Source organism: Brienomyrus brachyistius, chromosome 5, assembly GCF_023856365.1.
Source record: "Brienomyrus brachyistius isolate T26 chromosome 5, BBRACH_0.4, whole genome shotgun sequence".
Taxonomy (NCBI): Eukaryota; Metazoa; Chordata; class Actinopteri; order Osteoglossiformes; family Mormyridae; genus Brienomyrus; species Brienomyrus brachyistius.
In genome coordinates, this window is record NC_064537.1 from 21,345,292 (window position 1) to 21,371,213 (window position 25,922).

At 39.5% G+C, this 25,922-nt stretch overlaps 2 protein-coding genes across 2 annotated transcripts in view; one reads left to right on the top strand and one right to left on the bottom strand.

Moving 5' to 3' along the window:
• On the top strand, positions 1-16,329 carry foxk2a (forkhead box K2a). Its single transcript, XM_049013278.1, has 9 exons — positions 1-529; positions 7,794-7,988; positions 10,456-10,603; positions 11,850-11,996; positions 12,092-12,285; positions 12,666-12,865; positions 12,997-13,293; positions 13,463-13,630; positions 13,869-16,329. The coding sequence occupies exons 1-9, from the start codon at positions 234-236 to the stop codon at positions 14,063-14,065; spliced, it is 1,842 nt and encodes a 613-aa protein (XP_048869235.1). The 5' UTR covers positions 1-233; the 3' UTR covers positions 14,066-16,329.
• Positions 15,970-25,922, bottom strand: part of wdr45b (WD repeat domain 45B) — a 16,842-nt gene continuing 6,889 nt past the window's right edge. Inside the window, exons 2-10 of the mRNA XM_049013279.1 lie at positions 25,682-25,756; positions 23,069-23,170; positions 22,817-22,904; positions 22,361-22,455; positions 21,610-21,800; positions 20,144-20,229; positions 19,952-20,053; positions 19,691-19,812; positions 15,970-19,005 (exon numbers count right to left, since the gene is read on the bottom strand). Coding sequence (XP_048869236.1) covers positions 18,899-19,005; positions 19,691-19,812; positions 19,952-20,053; positions 20,144-20,229; positions 21,610-21,800; positions 22,361-22,455; positions 22,817-22,904; positions 23,069-23,170; positions 25,682-25,756 — 968 coding nt within the window. The 3' untranslated portion in view covers positions 15,970-18,898. The remainder of the gene's footprint in view (positions 19,006-19,690; positions 19,813-19,951; positions 20,054-20,143; positions 20,230-21,609; positions 21,801-22,360; positions 22,456-22,816; positions 22,905-23,068; positions 23,171-25,681; positions 25,757-25,922) is intronic.

Genomic DNA, 25,922 nt, shown 5'->3' on the forward strand with positions numbered 1-25,922 from the left:
AACTGAATACGCCCCTGATTTGTTTGGTTGTCTCTTTCTCCTTCTCTTTCTCTGAGTTGCGGCGGTGGGTTGGAGCCGCTGTCCTCCTGATCTGGCACGTTCCCTGCTAAATTTTTCACTTCAAAAATTGGATTCCCTTTCCAAAATCTCCCCAGTTTTGCAGCCCTGCTCAGAACCTGTATTTAATCTAAATATTACTTTACGAATAATCTGTGAATATATCCCACAATAAGATGGCGGTGGTGAGCGGGGTCTCGGGGCCGGCCGTTGCCCGGCTTGAGGGCCGTGAATTCGAATACCTTATGAAGAAACGCTCGGTGACCATCGGTCGGAATTCATCGCAGGGCTCAGTGGATGTGAGCATGGGCCATTCGAGCTTCATATCCCGGCGACATCTGGAGATTTTCACTGCCGGGGAAGATGGCACTGGTGGAGGAGACTTTTATTTGCGATGCCTTGGCAAAAATGGTGTGTTTGTAGACGGGGTGTTCCAGAGGCGAGGGGCTCCTCCTCTGCAGCTCCCACGAGTGTAAGTGGATAACCTTTCTGTTTTTCTTTTTACGTTATTCGGTTTTTCTGGTTTTCTTAGTCTCTGAAGGCTTCACCAGCCTTGACTAAAATTTTGCATTGTATGGTGTTGCAGTTAGACAACACAAAACAACCGCTTGGTAAATATTTGCTAAGTAGCTGCGACCTCGCGTGCTGCAAATCTAGCTGGCAGTACTCGTGATTGATATGGCGTGCATGTAAAAATCACGAAACACGTTGCTTTGTGGAAATATTTCGGCGTGTCGTGTTCGTGTGTCGTGTTTAAATATGAGGCAGGCAGCCACATTAAGAAAGCACCCTCCCACCCTGCATTAGTCCTCACAACTGCCTTGTAATATATGTTGTTATAGTTGAACAGTACCACCCATCTTTCATTAGGATTTGAATGTGAATTTTGTGATGATTCCGCACTCAGTTTTAACGGGAGGCGCCGTTTTGCAATATTTACTGTAATGTTGCATTCTTGTGTAATTTGGTATAGCGTGGTAACTATCATCAGGGACGCAGCCGGCCAGTTTTACAGCGTGTCAGACCCGTGTAAACAATGAACATTTTAAATGACAAGGCTTCAATTAATTTTGCTTAATGTGGCATTGCCGTCAGTCATGGCACAGAATATAACTCACAATTTTCTCGCAATGTGCACAATTGAAATGTATGTAGTTGTCCAGAGATATTCTTAATGCAACGTATGAAAAAATGTGACATTATGTTCATGAGATTCGGGTCGGCATACACGTTGGGGGATCTGTCACATGTATGTCACATGCACGGCGAGGAGCTTGAGCCCATGTATCAGAAATGAATATGCATCTCTAGCATAGCAAGCTTTATGAAATCAGAATAGGTTGTTTGATACGCATGTTGAAAATTTTCACGCAATTTGGCAAGATTGTTCGAACATGTTACGGATAATTTGTCTACGGGTCTTTAACCAAGGGCGCGCGCTATATTGTTATGTATTAAATGCATTGGGGTATTGAATTAATATAAATTAATGCGTATATTACTTTTAATTTTTAATTTATTAATATTTAGGCTATACATGGGCCATCTTATACATCACCTTTAGTACGAACGATTTCTTTTATCATGCATGCATTGCTGAAAAATATTCGTGCATATCCATCATTTTCATGTACATTGCTACACATTTTAAAAATATTAAATGCATAACATAAATGTAACATCATCCAATTTGAAGACCATTAGGTTACTAAATGTGCATATTAAGTCCTTGTTCGCTTACCAGCTGCAATTAAATTCCCTGTCATTTTATGCTATGTCTAAAGTAATTGCACTCAAGTTTGCCAAAAGTATTTTGCATAGTATTTTTATTGCTGGCTTTGATTTATATAGGTGGCACTATTGAGTAGTCATTGGATATAGAATGCCCACCTCCCCCCAACACAATACAAAAAAGTTTGATCTGCATTACTAGTATTAGTTGACTGGTTTTAAGATTACATGTAGCATTAGATAACTGTAACCAATGGGGGAACCTGGTTTGAATGAAACATCCACCATCTAATGGTTTGCCCAGTATAAATCTTTGTAAAACTTGTACACACAGCATATGTACTCCCTCTGCTGTTGTCAGGGATGCAGCAGTTGCCATACAGTCAGATGTTGTGTTTGTTGCAGTACTCACAGAGCTTTGGTTTTAACAGACTTATCAGACTTATGACCAGAACTATTTTATAGTTGTATTTATGTAATACTTTACAGGTTGCAGCTAAAGAAACTCATTTCCGGTACAAGCGTAAATCGGTTCAGGTCATTTTTAGTGTGTTCCTTGACATCTCTTTCTGCCTATGCACACTGGTCTGCCCAAGTATCGAGGGATGGACTCCTCTGTGTCCCATTGTCTAGTGCATCGATTTAATGGAATGATCAATCCTGTATTTTTTTTCCAAAATTGCTGTTTTATAAATTAGGTTGTGGCGTGTACTCTTGATTCTGAATAGAATGATGACTAGAAAAAGAAAAAGAAAAAAAAAACTAACATGAGGTGATGGAAAACGTTGACCTGAATAGAAGAGGATTCAAACTGTAACTTAGACATTTGTCTGTTTGTACTGCATTATAGTTTAATGAAAATTCTTGTGCTGTTAGTAATTTATTAAGCTTACAGTAGAAGTTGGAACTTAGTGTTATGTCAGGTTTTCTTTTATGACTGCCATAGTGACTAGCTATAACATGTAAATATGAATTGTATTGAACTTGTATTACGATTCTCTTATAGCCAGTCTTGAAGAGTACAGCCTAGGGAATGGAATTCAGAATACTGATGTTTTTTTTTTTTTTTAATCGTGTGCTATTTTTTGAAAGGCTACAGTTAGGGGCTGACAGTAAACTTTGGTTGTAAGGTATTGAATATTGTGGTTAAAGGTCAATCAAATTGTGCGTAAATTTTTTGCAATGACTTACGACATTGCTGCAAGTGTGGCAAAAGTGCATTTGTGAACCTCTGGATTAAGCAGTTAATTGTAATATGTTTCTGGTGTGTGTTGATATTTTGAAGCTGTGAGCATTCCTTTTTAGAATACATTTCTTTAGATGTAGGTCAAAGTTTTCTGAAACCATGAAAATGTGTACTACATAACTGTAATTCTGAGTGTGAGCTATTGTGGGAGAAGTTTATGCTTCTCTCATACAGAATTAAGGAATGTTTGCTGTGGCTGGAGTTCAACCCATGGCTTTTTGTTTTGTTTGTATTTTATGACTCGCTTGTTGGAATGGAAATGCAGTTGCCAAAATAGTGCAATGTAGCACCAGTGCAGCATTAATGCCAAAGTGTATGATTTCTTAAGTGGCGTTTTCATTAGACGGAAAGGGGTGAAGAAAATGTACCATTTTCTTAAATTAATAAATAAAACTTCATGACCAAAGTCTCCTCTGAAGACTAAAGAAATGTGTCCAGTACTTTACAACTGTAACCACTCTTTTGTTCTGTCAGTTTACAAGTACACTGGATATTGTATTTCATTAGCAATTTTATTAAATAATTCATTTAAAAATCTTTGGCCCTAAGGGGAGTGGCCACCATCTGTCCTGGTTTGAAGGAGTTAGGTGACAGGTGTTATCACATTATCATCTGTCGTCATGAATTCCACCTGTCACCTCTTTCCAGTATTTAGAAAGCTGTTCTGATTTCCTCCCCCTCCCTTTCATTTCTGGTAACTGGACCTCATTATAGCAGTCTCATATGGAAAGAGTTCTAGTTTTTACATTTTATATATATATATATATATATATATATATATATATATATATATATATATATATAAAAAATAAAAAATAATGTTATGTTCATCCTCCCCCAATTAAAAATTGTGTATTACCTACTAACTGTGCCACATGCATCTAAATATTAAGGGATTAGGGTCCATATGGATTTATCTTAATATTACTTCAAAACATTTTAAAAATCAGATTAAATTTGCAGTGATTTGCAGATTTCTGGAGACCTCGGTATAATTCGAACGGTCTACATAGTTTGAAAATACGGTTTAATAGCATTCATTAGACCATGCATAACAAATACCATCCTAATGCTAGGCATTTATTTATGCTATGTTTAAGGGTTTCAAGAAAAGGCAGTTAAACATCAAGAAAATTCTGCATTTTTGTTTTGGTAATTCTTTGCAGAATTAAAAGAGAAAATATGTGTCAACTGTGGCATGAATGTGTGTGTATTGCATGAAAATCTTGATATTGTAATACAAATTTCACCCATACTTTTCTCTCTACACGGGCCCCATCCAGCTTGTGCGATCTTTATGTGGCCTATAAATATACCTTAACTTTAACTCCCACCCTAGTTTTATGTGAAAATGGACAAAATAGCAACTCTCGATTTAACCAGTTGATCTTATGACCACCCACCCCCCCCCCCCCCCCCCCCCCCCCAAGGATTTAAGTATTATACTTGGTCATATTAAATGTAAGTTCATGACTTGGCAGTCATATAGGTCGTACTTTCAAATAAAGTAATATGTAGTATGGAAAGCGGGTGGAGTAGCAAATCGCATGAAAAGGAAGAGCAGCCGCCAGCTACCTTTAGAATCCTCCTTATGGCAGGTTAACTAGACTGGAAGTTCTGAGCTCCAGAATGCTGTCCCAGGTTTGCCACAAAAGTGACGACTACAGTGACTGGCCTTGTTATGTCTGGGGAAAACCGAATACTGCACTGTAATCACATCATGGCAGTGGTCTGGTTTGGTGTTGAACATGCTTTGGTTTGGGAGTGTCTTGCTTAGTCAGGTCCTTGATGACTTGCCATTTGTTGGAGATCATGAAATGTTCCAAGTACCACAGAATGCTACAGGAAAATAACAGGGCGTGAACTAGTGAAGTCGGATCAAGCATTATGGCGATGGCATGAAAAAGTAATGGTTTCAGAACAGTGAAAAAGGACACAGTTATAGTAGAGGCTTAAACCCTATTGACGTGTTGTGAAACTGTTTTTGTTTACAGCTCATATATATCACTAAGTTCTGCATGGAGTTTTCCCTCCTTCAGTGTGAGAGACTAATCAATGACTACAGGAAGTGTAACCAGACAAGTCTAAGAGGCTGGTGTTGCTTCTCGCATGGGGGCATTGGGTGTTGTATGACACGTTTGTTAGTTTTGTTAAATGAAGAGTCATTTAATTATTCACCCGGGTTCCCATTTATCTAGCAGACCTTTTACCATTAGTGTCAAGTACGCAAGCAAGACAAAGAAATCAATATTTGTTTACATTACTCTCTCGGGTGGTTTTAGTTTAGCATCACGATACCCAGCTTCTACCCCAATTAATCATGTTTAAGCTAAATTGTTATACATGGGCAACAACGGAGTTTAGTCAGGTTTATTTAATAATCTGAGATTTATTATTATTTATTATTATCTGGTAAAGTATCCAATTAGGTGAAAACATTTATCTGTATACATAGCCTGTAAAAGTATTTTAAAACAGGGTTATACAAGTCACACAACTTCCATGTGCTCAGTAATTGCCATATGTTTTTGAGATAATTTGTGAGCTAGTAATGAATTCTTGTTCTTAACATGTAATGCTATCTGTTGCTGCTGCTACCTGCCATTGTAACGGTATAATTTAAATGTTTTGGTTACCACCGTCAAAGATATTCTTTTCACGCTGTCAGTGGCTACAGAATGTTAATCTGTTGGCGTTCACTCCCAACCAGTTGTGGATCTGAAATGTGAGCCAATTTCGGATTTTCTTGGAAAACTCTTTATTTACAAATGTTTAGAAGTCCATCTACCGCTTGGTCAATTATTAGAGCAGACAGAACATTATTAGGTTTTTGAAACTGGTTCACAGATTGAGAAATAAGCCCTTGGATAAAAATGAATGCAAACCTCATCAGGAGAATCAATGGATGGATTGGCTTCTCTGGATTGTAATTCCTTGATTTCACATGGTCACCATCACCCCCAAGTGCAAAGCTGGAAGTAAAGTTACAGTCAAAACAACAATGGCTTGGAGCATGAACCCTTTAATCTGATACCACATTTCTGTAAAAAAAATAAAAAAAAGGGCTTAGGTGGGATGTCAAATTCCAAGAAGCAGTTTTGTTGGAAGGATACAACAACTGGATATAGGGGTATTTTAGGGTTCCACCCCACCAGGCACACCATACAGTACTTTCCCTTTTCCATTGACTCATGCAAAAGCACTGGAGGTAAACTTTAAACTTAACACATAGTAGGTAATCTTTAAAAAGAATAATCGTTAAAATGGTAAAGCTTGCCAAGTTATTTTTTTTGTCTTTCTGGCTAATTTAGACACTAGCTTAGCTAGCTCCTTACCTGAAAATTTGGTCCAGCATCTATTTTGGCAATCGACTGGCAACAAGTGTCCAGGTTACTTAGAAATCAATGGGAAGATGAGCCTTGATCACATCTTGATTCACATCTTTGGTAAGATGTACAACCTGGTTCACAACAATATGCTAAAAGGTAGTTATCACTTTCCGAGCTCTCGATTTTATGAGTTTATATCTTTATGAGAATTTTCTATGAAAAATGTTCATTTTTCATAATTTTGTAAAAATTTGCACGTAACATGTGCTGTCCAAAAACACTGCCCGTGGCCCAACAGTTTTCAGATGACTATGTGAAATATCTGACTGTGCATGCGTGATTTGTACCATGCATGTGCATGTGCGGGGTTATATTCACAGCATGTTTTATAATGGTGCTCAATATGTACCACTTTTTCACAACCCGACCTGATCCCATTAATACACCAGGTTCATTTGGTGTACTGTTTGTGAGCGATCACCAAAAGCTCAGAATGGGACAACAGGAAGAAAAAAAACACCCCATCTGTTGAAAGTCAGTGACCAGAATTGACTTTGAATGTTTTAGTTTTTAGCAACAGTTTTTTTTTTTTTTCTTCTCCAAGGTATTTTTTCCCAGTGTGCATGTGTTTTTGAATTCTAATATTATGATGGTGTTTCCTTTGTTTATTTGGCAAAAATGTATTATTTATTTTGGCCGGAACTTGCGTCTGGAATCATTTTAATAAAATTTCTATGGGAAAATACCTTCCGCGGTGGCCGCCCTGGGTTGGTTCCCACCTGTGCCCATTTTTCCTGGGATAGGCCCCCCGCGACCCCAGTGGGAATTACGTGGTTATGATGATGGTTGGATGGACGGATGGATGGATGAGCTCTCGACTGATGACTGATGATTTGGAAAAGGTTAGCTTGTGAAGTTGAGTACCACCTGTACTAGCATCACTGCTCCTGCAGCACTTCCGGAATTCCTCCTACCCGAGCCTTGTTTTCACACAGGAAATTTTCAAAATGGCAACTGGCAAATAGGTTAGCCTAAAGTGGGTTGTATTTATTTTAAGTGTATTTACGTAAAAGTTCAGCAGATGACTGGCTCCTAAACAGCTTCTCTCCAGTTGATGCTATCGATTTTGGAATTTATAATATTTAACTTTGACAGATGTGGTCTTCATTAACTGATAATGATGAGTAAATTGGATTAGTTGATATTATAAAAATGTACTTTAATATATGAGCAGCATTTGGTTAATTCATGAAGTCTTTCAAGTTCTGTTGCATTCTTCCGTGTGTTTTTGTTTGCAGAGAACCCGTGCTTTATGAATAATTTCTCCAGTTTCGAATGCCTGAAAGATGATTTATTGGTTAGGATTTAATTAAAACAATGAATATCCAGAAAAGCAAATGTGTTTCTCTCCCCCCCCCCCCCCCCCCCAGGTGCACATTCAGGTTTCCCAGCACAAACATAAAGATCACATTCACAGCCCTGTCCAGTGATAAGAAGGAGAGACAAGAAGCACCGGAGTCTCCAGTGAAGCCAGTCCAGCCCCAGATATCACCGCTGACCATAAACATTCCAGAGAACATCGCCCACCTGATGAGTCCTCTGCCTTCTCCCACAGGAACCATCAGGTGAGCCTTAGCAGTCTGGTCCCTCCCAGATCAACCCAGTCCATTTCATTTAGTGAAGCCTCCTCTTTTATTAAACAATGACTTTGTTTATTGGACCAATTAAAAGCTTTGCAGACACTGTATGGATCCTCTAATGGTTACATCGCATTTTTCATGGTTCTTGTGCAAGCAGTTAAAAGCGATATAAAGAGCAATTGTACAAGATGGCACCTAAATTAAGGTTAAGGAGCAACAACTGCGGCACAAACTTTTTTGTCCACAAGTATGCAAAAAGGCTAGCTTTTACTAAGGATTTAAATATCAAAAGCGTAATTCTCCAGTGCTTTCCCAAAGGTCAATTTGGTTGATAAAGAAGTTTTGGCCTTTGTGTGTTCTGGACGCTGTTTCAGCATACATAAGAACACTAATGAGTCATGCATGAACCAGTTCATCAAACTGCTGAGGAATTAAAGTAAAATGGCAATGGTATATTAATGACTGGACTACAGGGACAAATAGATGTCATTAGAATTTTACATAAAAATTATTTATTTGAATTGAATGCTCATAAAAAGAATGTGTACAGAATGCATATCCTGCAGTTAGAGGTGGTATTTGGAACTTTGGGAAGTTTACTTCATTTATCATTTTTGTAACTGAATGATGACGCTCCAGAATGTGTTCTTGGGTTGATATTCGTGTATATGACAAACACAGCTACATGTTTAAGACTTGGTTTGATATCTCATCATTATGTGAAACGGTGGAAAAAAAATTAACTACCGCATATTCTGACAGGGATGTACACAAAAGGTGAAAAATCTGGAGTGTTAATTGGTATTGGGGCCATGAATATTGGACTGACGGGACAATTAGCATTCATTTGTGCTCGAGAAAACAGGCATTTAAGACGTGTTCAGTAGTAATAGGCACAGTGTTTGCCAGCACTCTAGAGGTTAATGTCTACATTTTTTTGTATTTATCCTATATTGTGAGCTGTTATGACTGGAGTAAAGGTCACTTTGTAAAACTGTACTACAATGAATAAATGCCTCTAATTCTACATGAACTGTTGGCTGCAGAAAGGGTGCGTGTCTGTACTTTGTGTTGCTTTAGTATATATATTTATACAAAATGAAAGAATTAATACTTTGTTCTTCCTTGCTTCATTTAAAGTATTTTACTTTGTCTTATGTTTTGCATTGCTTAGTATTTGTGCCATTTTTCAAATACCTGAAAGATGGTTTACTGGTTTGGAATTAATGACATTGAAGACAACTAATGTCCAGAAAAGCAAATATGTTTTTGATTTCCCCCCCCCCCCTCCCCCCCCCCCCAGTGCACGGAAAACTATTGTATGTAAAGCTTCCTCAAAAGGAGTTTTGTTTGAAAATTTATTTAGAGAGCAGTTGGTGTTTCCTTTGCTGACTGTATTACTTTGGCAGTTTTTACGAAAACGCCTGGAGATCATCCATTGTTTTGGAGAATAATAGGCAGTGATAAGTGAAATTGTTAACATGGTACTGATGAAATGCTTTCCTAAACAAATCTCTGAAAACTGGTTATTTGAAATTCAGATTGTGTTCTATTTCACTCTAGAACTGAAGTGTTGTATTTTATTTTGTTTTTTTTTAATGACTACCTTTGTTCCTGGTTTTCATTGGTTGATGCCCATTTTGAGATCAGCTCTGAATGTTTATCATTTGTGAGGAAATTCCCATCCAGGAGCTGTTTGCTTTTTATGTGCCAGCAATGTTAAATGTATGCCAAACCAAATTTTATATTATGTACTCCAAGAGAACTGAGCCTTTGTTTTAAAAGGCTACTGCGGGTAGAACTTATCTACACTTCGAAAAGCTGAGATTTATTTATTTAAGGTTCCCAGTAGTAACTCTTGTGTCTGTGTATCCGTAACTTCAGTATTTTGAATGAAATTATTTCTATATTATGATAGAGAAGAGGCAGATGTATAAGTTTTTGACTAACTTCTATGAATCTTTGATATGAAAATTTTGTCTAAATGATAGTGGTGCTTAGTGAGAACTTGGAGATAAGTAATTTTTACATACACCAGAGTGAAGTGAGCATTCTTTAGTTTTTAGTACAAGTATATCTACACTAACAGTCCTTTTAACTAATGATATTTCTGGCAGCCTTTTTGTTTTGGCTGATCACTTGCTGCTTTGAATACTTGAATATTGTGGTTTTTGATTAGGAAGAATTAATACAGTGCATGGCGCAGTTTCACCTCCATATATTTTTCCCCCTTGTGTAAGTTGTATTTATTTCACAGAACTTTAAGGGAATTGTTGCTGGCATGGATATGGAAATGTGAGCAATGCATTCTATGAAGAGTCTGAATTGTCTATGGCTTTTTCCATTCTTTCACGCTCTGTTAATAGTATTTGCGAGGCCTGCGATGCTGAGAATGAAAATCACAATCTATTCATTTCAGCCTGAACTGTTTTACTGTCTCAATTCTTTTCAGTGCCGCCAATTCTTGCCCATCAAGTCCTCGGGGCGCGGGGTCTTCTGGGTACAGAGTAGGCCGCGTCCTGAGCTCCGACCTGCAACTCATTGGGGACAATTCCCAATCGGAGAACGACAAGGAAGCTTCAGGTGGTGACAGCCCTAAGGTAGGTGTGAATCATCTTCACGTAAAAAATTATCTTGGGATATGTGGCTTTGTAGCGGTAGTGGTACGCTCACACCGTCAGCGACGAGAGCATCAAAGCGCCCGGAAGGCATTCATACTCTATGGGTGGGCATGTCGCCAGGTGGCAAGCATCGGTGTGGTGCTGTTTGGGTGGCGTGACCATCAAAATTCAGTTTGAAGCCAAGTCGACTTTATGATAATGAGGTATGACACGGTTCGGCGGCAACCAATCGGAATGTAGATTCCGCTAAAGAGAACACGCGCGTGTAGACTTTTGTTCCGACTTAACATTTTCCGAGCACAATGGAGGAGAAACTGAACATTGCTATAGCGCGTTTTCCAGCTACGACGTGTCCCTGTTTGCGTACAGGCACATAATTAAAAAAAAAAAAAAAAAAAAAAAAAAAGCAAGGAATGGACTGAATGGTGTCAAATGTTTGGTGTTCCAGGTGAGTGGGTGAAGTGCATAGTACATTTTTGTGGAAAAAGGAAGTAAATTGATTGCTACTTGTGGTGCCATAGCATCCAAAACAATGCGAAGGGTCAGTAACGTTACTTATTCATGACATTAGCTTGTCTTAACATAATTACACGTGCTTTGACAAATTATCCTATTGGCAGTGAGCACAGAGATAAGCCACACTTTTGTTTGCTTTGCGGCCCCTTTAAAACGTTTGCTAGACATAGCATTCTGAACGACCTTGTCCCCACCGAGTACATCAGAGCGTCCACAGCGTTCGCTAGCGTCTGAGGCACGGCGGCCAGAGTGAAAACTGACACTTTTGCTGCCCGTGGTATGAACGTACAGGAAGATTTTTAACCAAGCAGGGGCTAAACCCTCTTAATTTTAATTGTCCTTCAGTTTTCCATTGACTTTCTATACAAGTGGTTTTATACAAGTGGGATTTTATATAGTGGAAGTTCTTTGCGGTGGGCATTTTTTCTCTGGCCAGGTTCCCAGTATTGAGGCCAACAACATCTGAGGGAGGCACGTTCTTCTCTGAGGTGAAGGCCCTAGGGAAAGGTTATAATTTCAGGAAGATGCCGCTAGTCAGGTGTGGTGCTTATCTCAGATAGCTTGGATAAATATCTTGCTGAATTATGTCACGAAAGGGCAACACTGTGAGCTCTGCGAGTTACTTAAATTTTTTTGCTTAGTATGAATAGTATAGTAGTGAGTAGCTATCTGACCTAATTAGTGGCTTATTTCCTTTTTCTGAAAACAGGATGACTCCAAGCCTCCTTACTCCTATGCACAATTAATAGTACAAGCCATCTCATTGGCACAAGATAAACAACTTACACTGAATGGAATATATACCCATATCACAAAGAATTACCCATACTACAGGACAGCGGACAAAGGCTGGCAGGTAGGTTGCCATGTTTAGTTACACTTTATCAATGGATATGAGCGGCTAAATGGCACTGGTTCAACGCTAACGCTAATACTGGCTTTCTGTTTCAGAACTCAATTCGTCACAACCTTTCACTGAACCGTTACTTTATTAAAGTGCCCAGATCCCAGGAGGAACCGGGCAAGGGCTCTTTCTGGAGAATAGACCCGGCCTCTGAGAGCAAGCTCATAGACCAGGCCTTCCGCAAGCGAAGGCCTAGGGGTGTTCCCTGTTTCCGAACCCCGCTCGGCCCCCTGTCCTCCAGGTAATATTGTCAGTCAAATTTTTAATTTTATTTTGTATTTTTTTGGGGGGGGGGGGTGTGAACTATAAGGAAGCATTGAAAAATGCACGATAACTAAATCTTCTTGCAGGTGTCTGTATTGGGGCTGTCAATGTTTTGCCGAAGGGTTGCTAGTGCTACCACCTAGTGGTTGTACTTCACTCAGAAAATGACATCATTAAGGGTCCTAGCACTAGCAGCAGTGCTGGATCCATCTTGCTTCTTGAATTCTAATCACAGAGCAGTGCTTACCATTTACACTTTTTGAAATCGCACAAAGACACAAATCTGGCCTGTAAACCTGCACCTTTGTCTGATCGGAGTCTGCTTCCCATCTCTCTCTCTCTCTCTCTCTCTTTCAGGAGTGCACCAGCTTCGCCTAATCACTCTGGGGTTTTGTCTGCTCACTCCAGTGGGGTGCAGACCCCAGATAGTCTATCTAGAGAAGGTTCCCCTGTCCCCATGGAGGCAGAGCCCATTCCTGCACCCACCCCAACCACGACAGCTGTCCAACCTAAACTGGCTGTAATACAGGAGGCCCGCTTTGCCCAGAGTGCGCCTGGTAAGGGGCTGAAATATTACTAGCTATAGCATCACACCAAACACTATTGCCTTCTGTTTGGATATTTTTTAATATGCATGGCACTAAAGGAAATAAAATATTTTTGTGTGTGTCTGTATCCCTTTATCCAGGTTCACCTCTCAGTAGTCAGCCAGTTCTAATTACAGTTCAGCGGCAGCTACCCCAGGCTATTAAGCCTGTGACCTACGCTGTGGCCACACCGGTGACCACCTCCACTTCCCAGCAGCCTGTCATGCAGACGGTTCACGTCGTTCACCAGATCCCAGCCGTGTCGGTCACCACTGTGGCAGAGCTGACGACTGCCAACACCTACACTGTGGCGGGCCAAGCTGTTGTCACTCAGGCTGCTCTGGTCAACCCTCCAAAAGCAGAACCAGAAGAAAACGGTGAGCATAAAGAAGTCAAAGGTAAGATTGGACCCCCCCCCCCCCACCATACTGGCTTACACTGAAAAATATATGTAAAGCTTCCACAAAAGTTTTGTTTGAAAGGTTATTTACAAGTCAGTTTTGTTTCCTTTGGTGACGTCTTCAGTTAAAGTAGAACCTGTTCCTGCCATTACCCATGCTCCTGTAGGCACTGCCAACCGCATCATCCAGACCTCTCAGGCCACACCACTACAGACTGTTACGATTGTGCAGCAGGCGCCCCTGGGCCAGCACCAGCTCCCCATAAAGACCATTGTGCAAAATGGCACCCATGTAGTGCCCGTCACCGCTGCCATTCCAGGACCGGTCAACACCGGTGAGTAGGATAACCATCTCGCAGTGAGCTGTCTCTTTGCTGTTGGCTTGGATTTTATTTGAAAGAGAGACTGTACCCACCACAAATGTAGTGATTTGTCAGTGTTTGTTTTATAATTCCTGGAAGTACAGAAACATTGTGAGTTTTTCTTTTTGAGGTTATCGCTAGAAGGCCACCATCCAGTCAGTGAAATGTACCGCCCAGAGTCAGAGCTAACCTTTCGACTTTGTTTCTACAGCTGTTGCTAGCCCTTTGCACATGCTGGCCACCCACGCCTCTGCCTCAGCTTCTCTCCCCACTAAGAGGCAAAATGGCGACCAAACTGAGCAGCCAGAACTCAAGAGGATCAAGAGTGATGAAGGGGAGAGCATAGTGATCGCTGTGAACGTGGACAGGCCTGCGGCGGTGGTTGCCGAACAGAGCAGTCAGAACTAAAGGCTACGTCTTGACCGCACTGCCGTCATTTTTTTCCTTCGCCTTTTATTTTTCCCTCCCATCCATATGTACTCCAAGGTGCCAAAAGGAGAAAACAGATAAAAACATCTCTGAACTTTGGAATGTGTTGCCACCCAATGGGTTTTCAAAGAAAAGTGACTCTGGGGGGGGGGGAGGGGGGATGGAAAGGGACAACCCCTGCATAGACTGAAATAAGTAGGTGAAATTAAGGCAAGAGTGACACGGGAAGCCTTTAAAGAAAAGAAAATCCATATAGGAGGTAAGATGAACTTGAACATCCAGACTAAGGCCCCTCCAGGCTGTGCTGCACCTCTGTCACAACTACCTCAGTGCAGACTGGGATTTGGGAGACGGTCAACGGCAGGTCAGCCCGCTCGGCTTAGCACCGACACTCTGGATAAGCGGAATGAAACCCACACGTGTAATGACAACATGGCTTTGCGTAAATCCTGTTTTAAAACGACAGCATATTTCACTAAGGGAACTGACATGTGGAGCCATTTCCTGTATCTTGGCAGCTAGCCTTCATGTTGACCTACCTAATGCAGTTGTAGATATGCAGTATTTTGTTGTTCATGTGGAACTTAGGACTTCTGGGTGTATCTTCATTTCTCTAGGCACAAAACAAATCCAGCGAAAACGGCAACAAAAAAAAGTAAACAAGTATAAATAGTGGGGTGTCTTACATTTCAACCAAAATCCCTCCACGTGTACATTGGAATCACAAACAGTTTTTTTGTTATGTGGACTTTTCATGTTCAGTGAAAAATGAATGTAGTTTGTTTTTCCTTTTTTTATTTTATTTTTTTTAATCTATCAATGGAGTGGTTTGGTTTTTGTCCATTCTGTCAAATCAAAATGAAGTTTCTTTATTACATCTACAGATATTCATATTTTAACAGATAACAAATAAGATATAAAAATATCTCCATATGTAGTTAATCAAATGTTTCAAGCTTGCATGTAACTAATTAGAGAAAATGTACCTGAGCCGATAACAGAAAATGAAACTGAAGAAAAAATACCTACTATGAATCTGACCAGTGCTGCACTTAATGTTTTCTTATCGTTTCCTTTTCTTACTCCTTGTTTACCCCAGTATCTTTGCCAGTGTTTACTATGTTGAAGTTGGCAGTCTCTTGCTTGATTATTTTTATTGTTTTTGGCGACCGAAAAGTCTCTTCAGATTGTATTTGTTCAGAGGAAAAAAAAAGTGATGTTCTGCTTAAGTGGGTAAATGCTTTTTTTTGTTTTTTTTTTTTTTTATAAATTAATTTAAAAACCTTACATGAGGTCTAGCTTATTCTCCATGTCACACTAACTCCTATGCATGAGGAAAGACCAAACGAACATCTGTGAATACTGAGCATAGCAGACTGGCTAGGAAATGCAAAAATAAATGGACCAAACACTAACTGCTTGCCTATACATTTTGACAGAATAAAAGGAGGGGGAAGTGAGCAGTTGACCATCTGTTCAGGGAGTTACACACTTTACTTGTATTTCATAGGACTTTGGACAGCAGATATAGTTTAATGGAATTTTAACTCCGGCACAGATTAACATAACACCTAACCATTAATTGACATTTTTCAAACAACATCGGCAGGTGCCAACTTGACTGTTTTGAATTCAGGTTTCAGGCGGATTACTGCTGTGCTGTTTAACGTATAGTTGGCAAGTAGATACCAGCCTGTATTAATTGATTCAAATGGAATGTTAAATTCTTGCTAAGACACTAAATTATCTAGAATGTCAGTTCTTGGGTTACAGTTGTGGAGATGGATGTTGTACTATGGCCACGTGCTCAGATGTTCCCAATTCTGAACCTTGCTCAAAGCTTCAGTGACCCTTTTAAATGGAATGGAAGTAACATGGCTGGAAATGTGCATTTTTATTTATTTTTTGCCATTCATGGTGTGATAAGGGTTATGATTGCTGAAGTTACATGAATTTAAAACTTCCTGGATACTTATCCAATGTACAAATTTAAAATGAATGGAAGACATGCGCTATCATGACAACCATGTTAGATGATGACAGGGTCTTACTGCTTCTGTTTCCCCTGTCAGTTGCTTCCCCCACAGCAGCCAATACAGGTAGCCTGTCATTTTGAAAACCAGAGGAATCGAAGAAGGCTGCAGTCCGTCATTGGATGTGGGTCACCACACTCCTATGAAAATCAACCCCAAAGATGCTTCTTGCAATTCAGATGTATTAAATTTTCAGGAAACATTGTAAAACTGGTAGCTGTTTTGCTTTTGACCTTAAGGCCGAATCGCTATAGGAATTTCACCCATCAGTCTGATTGATTAGATTAATATTTCATTATAACGAACATACCAAATACCTTTGCCTGAACATGAAAGACCGCAAAAATGTAAAGATGCATACAGGTATGTTTCCAAACCTTCTGTATGACCATAGGTTCAGCCACTAACGTTACATTTCCTTGATAGGTCACTTGTAAACATTTATATATAACTGAGCTATAACATTTTTCCCAATTCTCACCCGTGATTTGGTATTCTCCACTTCCAAAAGACCGACACTGACTAGGGCTATGTACTATGACTTTTTTTGTATGAGACTCTTCCAGCTGAGCTTTCTTTCCCAGAAGAGGGGTTGCAGCAATGACATTCAGCTGTCTAACGAGGAAATGCTTAGGCAGCAGCCAGTGGAGTCTGCAGCCAATTTAAACTATTGTGGATGGATGATTGCCATTATAATTAAAGCGCTGAAAACCTCTTGGTGGAGACTGGTGGAAAAGGCCCAGTCTTCAGCTGTAGATGGGTTCTTACATTCCCCCCCCCCCCTCCTCCCCAGCAAGAAACATTCAACTCATACAACAGTGCATTAATGTTTAAGAGTATTTGAGTGATTCAGACAGTTCCTGCTGCAAAGTTATTGCTGTTACTAAACATAAAAATTCAGTGAATGATAATATGAAATAGGCTTCATGGTCAAGGAGAGAGCAGCTAACCCCAATGTAGGCTTAGATGCTTGGAAATAAGTGATTTGTGATTGAAATCTTGTAGACTGAGCCATTCATAAGTAATTGTCAAGTTTAAGAACTAAAATAATAAAGCATGACATTTTGCCGTCTAAATAGGACACGACTCCACCTGACGTTATCCTCTCCATTAGTCGTGCAGAGGTTCTATCCCATTACATTTAGTCCAGGCTGGAATCTGAGCATACATTTACATTCTGAACTGTCAGTCTGAAATGACAATGATCAACCTGTAGGCCTGGACAACAGTGATATAAAACATGCAATGAACACAATGAATCCCATGGTGGAGGAACTTCCATGCTCAAACACCTGAGATTCTGTTAAATTCATGGAAAAGTGTATATGATGCTTGATTCAGTCTCTTCCACCACTGCTCAGTATCACTTGTCAAGATAACTTTTTTTTTTTTTTTAAATCTCAACAAAGGAAATAAAATTCCATATTTTAACAACTGGCATATAATAGGTGAGCAAGTACTAGACTGTTACTGAAGCGCCAAAGGTTTTTTCCTTTTATGTCACATAAAACATTTCCTTTTATGTGACTTTGCCTGGGTCATGTGACAGGAACTTCCCGGTTTGACGAAGAGCAATAAGTCAAGTTGTTGAGTCAGGAGATTTAAAAAAAAAAAAAAAAAAAGTAAAATTCTTCAAAACCAATCAGTGTCTAATTTGTTGCTTTTAAATAATGTAATAAGTGAAAAGGAAACCACTGGGGTTAGCCTGCTTTATCAAAAAAAAAAAAAAAAAAAAAATCACCCAAAAGAATCACAAATAATCTGGACACAACATGCAATACAAATGAAAGTCCTCTTTTGCAGATATTATTACACAACCTCCACAAAGTATGATCTCGTTATGGTAAGCTATGAAGTCGACGTTTTCTGCCAGATATGCATGGGGAAAATGAATGATGGTGATCGTTTGTCTCCTCATTCCTTACCCATCGGGTGCCACCGTTAAATAGCAGAGAAACTTAAGGGTAATTTATAGTACTGACACCATGCTCTTAATAGTCATAGCAATGGGAAGACTTACATATTAATGGTTGGAGCTGGCTGTAACACTGATGGAGAAAAGGAAAGAGCATTGCACATACGAAAGAATATGGACAGGAGGGGCAAGGAAACTCTGCTCTTGTATATGAATAATTCCTACAAGTACATAGATTCAATATGGAATATTGGCTTTATACATTGAGTAAAATCAAATCTAGTGCTAATAGGTATTTAAATGTATGTATATTTATATAAGTGAAATTTACTTTGTATATCAGCAGAGGCACTCCCTATACCTGGTTAGGTGGTGTTACTCAGCAAAACAGGAGAATCAGCTTTCTTCTTTAAAATAAAAAAATATTATAATGAATACCACAGTATTACATTCTTTAGTGTGATCACCACAAGAGGGCTTCCTCAAGATACATGTCTAGTGTAGAACAAACTGAAATGTTATGTGTTAAACAAAACAAAAAAAACTGTCCTTTCAGGAAAAAAAGAATCTCATGGTTCTCTTAAACGACGCTCAATTCAGTCTCTTCCGCCACTGTTCGGGCTCTCCTGTCAAGATAAGACTATTTTGTAAATCCCAACAAAGGAAATAAAATTCCATAGGTCAGATGTTCAAGTTTATGAGGCTCTCCTCGACTTGTCCTGTGTGACCGCTGTGCTCTGACAGTACCTCTCCCAGCTCAGACACTCAATTTGTGATGTGCCATTTGTGTCTGTCTTCAGCAGGAGGGAATGAAAAGACCAAAGGGGGGAAAAAATGATAAACCTTCACTCGGTTCCTAGTGGGTCAGATTTTCTCATCTGTCATTTCCAGAAACTGTGCATAAACATCCCTGGAACACTCCCCTTTTTGGTTAAACAGGAACTTGTAATAGCTGCCATCAGCACATATGGCTAGAGGAAGGAAATGAAACAAAAATGGAATTACTACAATCATAAGCAACTCCACACAGCAGATAATTACTTAATGCAGATAACATTTTCAAGAGAGTAGAATTTAGTAGAACAGCACAATATTTTGAAGGCTTAAATGTGTAGCACTATTCCACTAGATGGCAGCATGGCTAAATTTAATGAGCACTCACGGAACTCTTTGTGAAACCACAAATCAGTTTCAGTCCTCGCTCTATGTATTTACTGTCATTCATAAAATTATTTAGAGTGAACTTAAGATAGCCCAGTCCTAACGATATCGACCTAGATGACTGAACTGATCCCAGGAAGTTGACTAATATACTTGTACTCTTCTAGGATTCTGCAAGGCATGAGGACTGTCGTACAGAAAGGCAATGGCGCAAAGCGGTAATCTCCTTTTCGGCTCTTTGCCCAACCAAGTCCATCCCCCAAACCAACCAATTCCCACCCACCTCCCCCGCATTAGCTCATCGCTAGGTTGTAACCTAACACTCCATGGTAAAGAGAGACCGCAGGAAAAAGCAGACATTCCCGGTGAGCGATTTGATTTCCTCACTCCCCTGATTCATATCCAGTTCTTTGTCTCCTTCATTTTTTAACCCTGCCAGGAACAGGGGAGTAGGTACGCTGCGTTTTGCTCACTGGAGCAGAGAAGCTGCCATACCTATGACTGCGTTGGGCTCCGTTCCAAAGGCACAGACACAGGGGGAGCCAGAGGGGACCTGGAACTTGGAGAAGCTCCATTTGGAACTGAAGTATTTTGGAAGGAAGCTTGCTGAAGCCAAACTGAAAACAGAATGAGAAAAATAACTCAGGCACATATACTTACTTGCTGGGCAATATGTGCAACACAATTGTCTGAACAGCATTAAAATGAAGAGGAAGTGGCATCAAACTGTGGTAACAACTGAAACCTAGAACAGACCTAGACTGTTTGTTCCTTTTAGGATCCTCTGCTGCGAATATGTGTACAGTGCCGTGGTCACTGGAGACGCAGATGAGAGACGCATCCTGGTTGAAATTTATACTGTAGGGAGACACAGACTGCAAGGTAACAGGATTCTGATATGCAATTACCTACCACATAATAATTAGCAAGACAGCATGAAATACTCACCAATAAATGTTAGCTGCTTGGGAGCCCCGTCTTAGTTCCTGAATCAAGTGGCCTGCAGAGGTGTCAAATATCCTTATCAGAGTCCCCTGTGACAAACAAGGTAATTTTTTTTCATTTTCATTTCATTTCCACAACAATGTAAAAATTCAATTGACAGTTCGGGTGAAACATGCATTGCCCTCAAATTATTTTGGTGTAAGGCAGAACCCTATAAAAAATAGGATATACAACTATACTGCACCTTAGCTACAACCAGAGTAGCTTGGTTGCAGTACCTCTATTAAAAGAGTGCAGTTAAACGTATTGACAGAACTTTAAGGGCAGCATCTCCACTCAAACTCCCGAGAAAAAAAGCAAGAACAACTACTAGGTTTACTAATAACAGTGTGAATTGTGCTAAACATCCATTCATGTTGACTACATTACTTCTTTCCGCTGCATCATTACTCAAGCATGAGTGAGCATTGATTATCAACCAGGGGAAAACAGGGTTGATAGAGCTAGATCTCTCTCACACACACACACACACACACACACACACACACACACACACACACACACACACACACACACACACACACACACACACACACACACACACACACACACACACACACACACACACACACACACAAAAAGACGTGCAATATTAGACAAAGCAACGGCTTTGTCAGAACATACACCGGCAAGGCAGTATTTAATTGGCTAATTAATTTTGAATATTTGTAGCCTGCTGTTTATTTCCTGATCTCACAGTATATCAGTTTTCTAATGATGTGATTCGCCCTTGGGCTTAATCATGATTTGCTGAGTGATGTGTATACTTGCCAGTCATGGGCCAGAGAAATGTGAGATAGAGGTGATCTCAAAAAGAGATCTCAAAGGAATTTTGTGCATAAACGATACTGAAGCTTAATTCCTCTATACACTGAGCACAGTAGAAGTCAGTTGTAGTTGAAAGAATTACAATAGTTGAAAGAAATAACTATTTCATGCCCCCCCTTCAATGATTAACAGGTTAACTTGGCCAGTATTACTTGTTACTATAAATACATGCAATATAAAATGTACAGAACATGGAGATTATGTCGCAAAGAGAAACAAAGTTAGAGCAGCAGGAGTAACCATAGTCCGATATCTCATTCACAAGCTCGTTCATCTTGCTAGCTTAGTAATAAAATGCTATGGACACAACATGCAATACAAATGAAAGTCCTGTTTAGGATACTTTGCAACCCTATGGATTCTAAAATGCATTTTTTACAGCCGTCACGCTTGGTGTGTACGGGTCTTCTTAACAGACCCAAGGTCGATTGCTACACTCTTGCATGTCGTCTCGGGAAGGCGGTTTTATATTACACAGACGAGGACTTTATAACTGACAGGCTGTTCTATAGAAACTTGCCAACTTGTCACAAGAAGTGCTACAGAGCTGCGGAGGCAAACCTCACTGGCTCCCAGCCTACTTTTTCAGAAGCGGTGGCTATCCGTGTGCCCTGCAGATTGAGCGCAATGCAGCACAGGGCTCCCTCGTGGGCCGGAATGTCCACAGGGGGCTTCTCCGTGTTCGCCAAATCCACAATCTGCACATGGCCAGAGTGAGTGCCCGGGAAGGCCAGCAGGGAGTTGTTACTGTTGGGGCATAGAACACAAAGGCCTGCAGGGGGCAGGGGAAAGAGAGCATCTCAATCAGCCTTTACACCGATAGAACACAAGCTGGTGAAATCATGGCATCGCAGCGGAAGGCCAGCTGCTCTGCCATGCCTTCACAGACAGGAGACGAGAATCTCCATTCATTTAACTAAACATCAAAAATGACCCGTTAAGCCAAACTGTAAGCTGGTTTTGTGATGAGTGCAAGAACATTTAGACTAAGGGAGTATTTTTAGATTAAAATCTGCATAAGCAGCAAAAGAAAGCCATTGATCCTAATATCAAACACTGGTCTTGTTCCGTGGCTTTACAATGAATTGCAAGAACTTCTGCCCCTATTTGGATGGATTACCAGCACAGAGGTGGTCTTTGTTATTAACAGTGACAGCTCTACATCAGATCAGTCGAGAGAGATGCCATAGCGGTCAACATCAAGCACAGCATGCAGGAAACTCGGACTTCATTTCCTAATATTTACAAATCTAACATGATGCAGAGACGACATACATGTACAGTTTTTATTCGGAGTAGCCTGTAGAGAAACAGGGATGAAAAGTAATGTACCTTTGGGGTTGTAGCAGGTTTCAAACACATGTAGCTGGTGGGGGTTGTGAGTGAAGGTGAACACCTTGATCATAGAATCTAGAACCACCACAATCCTGAAACCAAACGATATTATTAATAATTTTAAACACAATACTCAGATCATTAAGAAAACACAATGAATTATTTTCATTATTTTATTTTATTATTTTATAGTGAATTATTTTCACTTTTTTCTGAGGAGCACATATGTCCCAGCAAAATACACCCACTTTCGATAGAAGATCTGAGAATGTATCCTGTATTACTGTCCATTTCCTAGGGCAGAACTGGTACAAATCACAGCACGTAGCAATGCCCATTAAAACCCCCTCCAGGAAATCGGCTAATAAAGCTAAAAGCTGGGCTGCAACCATCTCTCACTCAAAGAGCAGAGAGCCCCAAAGCAGACATCACTGCATGTCTGCATGTCACTACCTGTCTCTCCGGAGTTTCACCGCTTTGACTTCTGTGGAGAACTCGATTTCTATGACCGTCTTCTTCTTTAGGTCATCCCAAATCATAACTAGGACAGGAACAGCACAAGTCCATTTGCCTGGGATCCATGTAGTCATACACATTATACATCTTCATTTTTGCTCATGAATGCACACTTAGCTGAAAGGTTTGCAGCATTCTTACAGTTACAGTGTCAACCCAATCCCACTAAGCTGAACAATGCAAATATACCTTTGTTTGGTGGGTACTTGGGTTTCTTTCCTCCTCCCACAAGGGCTAAGTAGTTGCATCGGAAGAGCATCTCCACATGACCAACCCCACCTTCAAGAAATTCTGAAAAATGCAAACAAATACAACCCACTGGAATTTCCACCATCGTTGGGGCAAGCAAACAGATAAAGCAGCTGTAACAAGTAGCAAATAAAAAGTGACGTACTGCCAGCACTTTAAATTCACATTAGTTACTCAATTGCAATGGTACACGTCACCTCTATTTGACCGTAAATTTATGACGCGAGCAGTCATAACACCTACACCTACCACTACGAGAGAGAGAGAGAGAGAGAGAGAGAGAGAGAGCACTTTATTGATCTCTTAGAAGGAAATTCTCTTGTTACAGCAGCGTTAACAACATGTAATGCCCTGACATACCTCACAAAAGGCCCCGTTTTGTAGTCGCTCTAATGGTTAAGACAATTTTTGTGCTATGATGTTTTAGGGAAATGCCTCTGTTTTGTAGCACAGTTATTTTTTGCAAGCTGCGATAGCAATGGTCAAAACCGTGAAGTAGTCAACTAGCCAGCAAAGGAAAAAGTGACGTACATTTTTGTGGTGCATGACATAGTGGTATTGACCAATATTTGTTCAAAATCAAGATATTGGCATTGGTCCAATGTTTCAGTCTTGGCTGATATTTAAATTTTATCAATATTCAAAAGTAGCAGCACCAGTACTAACATAATGGCGATTATCACATTCTAACTCTTTCTGATTTTATTGAATTTAACTATTTTGTAAACAGGTTACAGTTTTTATGCCTTACATGCATTATGGTCGAGTGTGTTTTCTATGAATCCTTACTGTTATCCAGGGCTGCTGTGATTAGATGTAGTCGATGACATCGATGCATAAAATGCGCTGACATCAATATTTTAATGCGACACATCGTTTTCTGTTTCATTTTAATGAAATTACCATTATGATTTCTAAAACACTTCAATGCATTGTGACTAATGTTTTCCTTTAATGTCACTATGTAATTATGAGAATAATTTCAAATTATCACAACACAAAAAGGTGGTGATAGTTTACACTGCGCAAAGTTCGATGTCATACTATATGGGCACCAGTGCTATGCCTGAAGAGAAAACACACAGGCATCATTCTGGACCACCAGAATAAACAAAACCACCCTAAGTGTTGTCTATTCATGTTTATTAAATTACCATTCATGCGGAGAGCTTTTTAATATCTTTTGTCTTTGTAGCTACTAATTATTAATAATACAAATCATTATTAAAGCCATAAAGTTGTCTGCTTGATACCTTAGAATCTCCATTGAATAAGTGTTTGAGAAAATGTTTAGGCTAAAGCCTGGGCTTATTCTGCGTGGACTGACAGCGCAAGTATGTGTTTGTGCAAATTGGGTTTGTTGGAACCAGTGTTATTATCGTAAATTGAAATGAAAACAAATAAATAAAATAAGAACATAACAAATTTACAAACAAGAGGAGCCCATTCGGCTCATCAAGCTCGTTTGGGGAGAACTTAACTAACAGCTTTGTAAAGAAATAAATAAAATAAAAATGAAAGCTATATTTACAAAAAAAAATGTTGGATTTTAATCATCAAACATCAGGGCCACACCGGCATCTTATTGCCTTGTTTATGCACAATATCTCCTCTTTTAAAAGATGTGAGCTGTCCATTTCTTAACCTCAGTGCTTATCGCTTATATGATTTACCAAAACAATAGCATATGGCATGCTCCACTAACCAAATTTAATACACAAGGATATGCCGAATTTACAGAGTACTAACTTTTGGGCATCATAATAGCATCTCATCTCATTAATATTTCAAGCATACTACTAAATTTGCTTATGGAATTGTCTGCAGAACTAATAGCCATATAGTGCCGAAAAGCCGTCGTCCATTTTCTAAAGCCCTGCAACAACAGTTTGTTGCTGTCAAAATAAAATTTTAAACTTAAACAGTCTATTTGATTTCCTGGAGGAAAATGAATCGTTTAGATTAATCAACCAATATGTAAAATAGTCAAAAGATTAATCCATAGAAGAACAGTAATTTGTGGCAGCTCTACTGGTATCCTTTCTGCAATAAAAGTGATGTCTTATTCTGCTAGTTATTTTCATATCTTCATCAACAAACTCATACGTTTAGGTTCTGAAATATCTGATAAAATGACGAGATGCTTGGATCAAAACAAAACCAGACTTCCGTTACTTGAAATTACCATCTCTTACTGATAGATACTATATATTTAATACTTCCTTTAATCTGTATTTCTCTAGGCACTTCAAATGTATCTTTCTAGCAATATCCACTTCAGACATAAACCCTCACAGCAGCTAAATTTTCAAAAGTCCATGTGATCCATGGAATTATTTTGCTTAATCAATGTCATTCCAGAGATTTTTATGAACCTAAAGTGGCGTAATGCTCCACTAGTACCCAAGTGTTTTTGAAGGCAATGCGATCTTCAGTACATTTTTTTTTGTTTTATTCTTTCAATGTTCACACCTCACAGAAAACTCCTTTGCATATTTAAATTGCTCCCGTGTTTATTTTAACATGTTGACATTTTCAGCAAATTCTCCTTACCTTGCTTTTCTTTCTCTTTCAGGGGATCAGTGTTATATACTCGGAATCCATTTTCCATTCCACACGCAAAGCAACCTAGATATGAGAAAATGAGTCATGAATTGTTTTACAATAACAAAATAAATAGGGAAGGAAATATAATCAGAATGTGATATTTAGTCTGCAGTGACAGCTTCGAGATACTTGACATGTAATACGTCAAAACAATGACGCAATAAATAAAAAAGCTAAACCAAAGCAT

Excerpts from the sequence above, each read along its gene's own strand:
- foxk2a (XM_049013278.1), top strand. The coding sequence starts at position 234 with ATGGCGGTGGTGAGCGGGGTCTCGGGGCCGGCCGTTGCCCGGCTTGAG. Across the intron at positions 11,997-12,091 it reads CAGCGGACAAAGGCTGGCAG|AACTCAATTCGTCACAACCT; the intron begins GTAGGTTGCCAT and ends TTTCTGTTTCAG. Across the intron at positions 12,286-12,665 it reads CTCGGCCCCCTGTCCTCCAG|GAGTGCACCAGCTTCGCCTA; the intron begins GTAATATTGTCA and ends TCTCTCTTTCAG.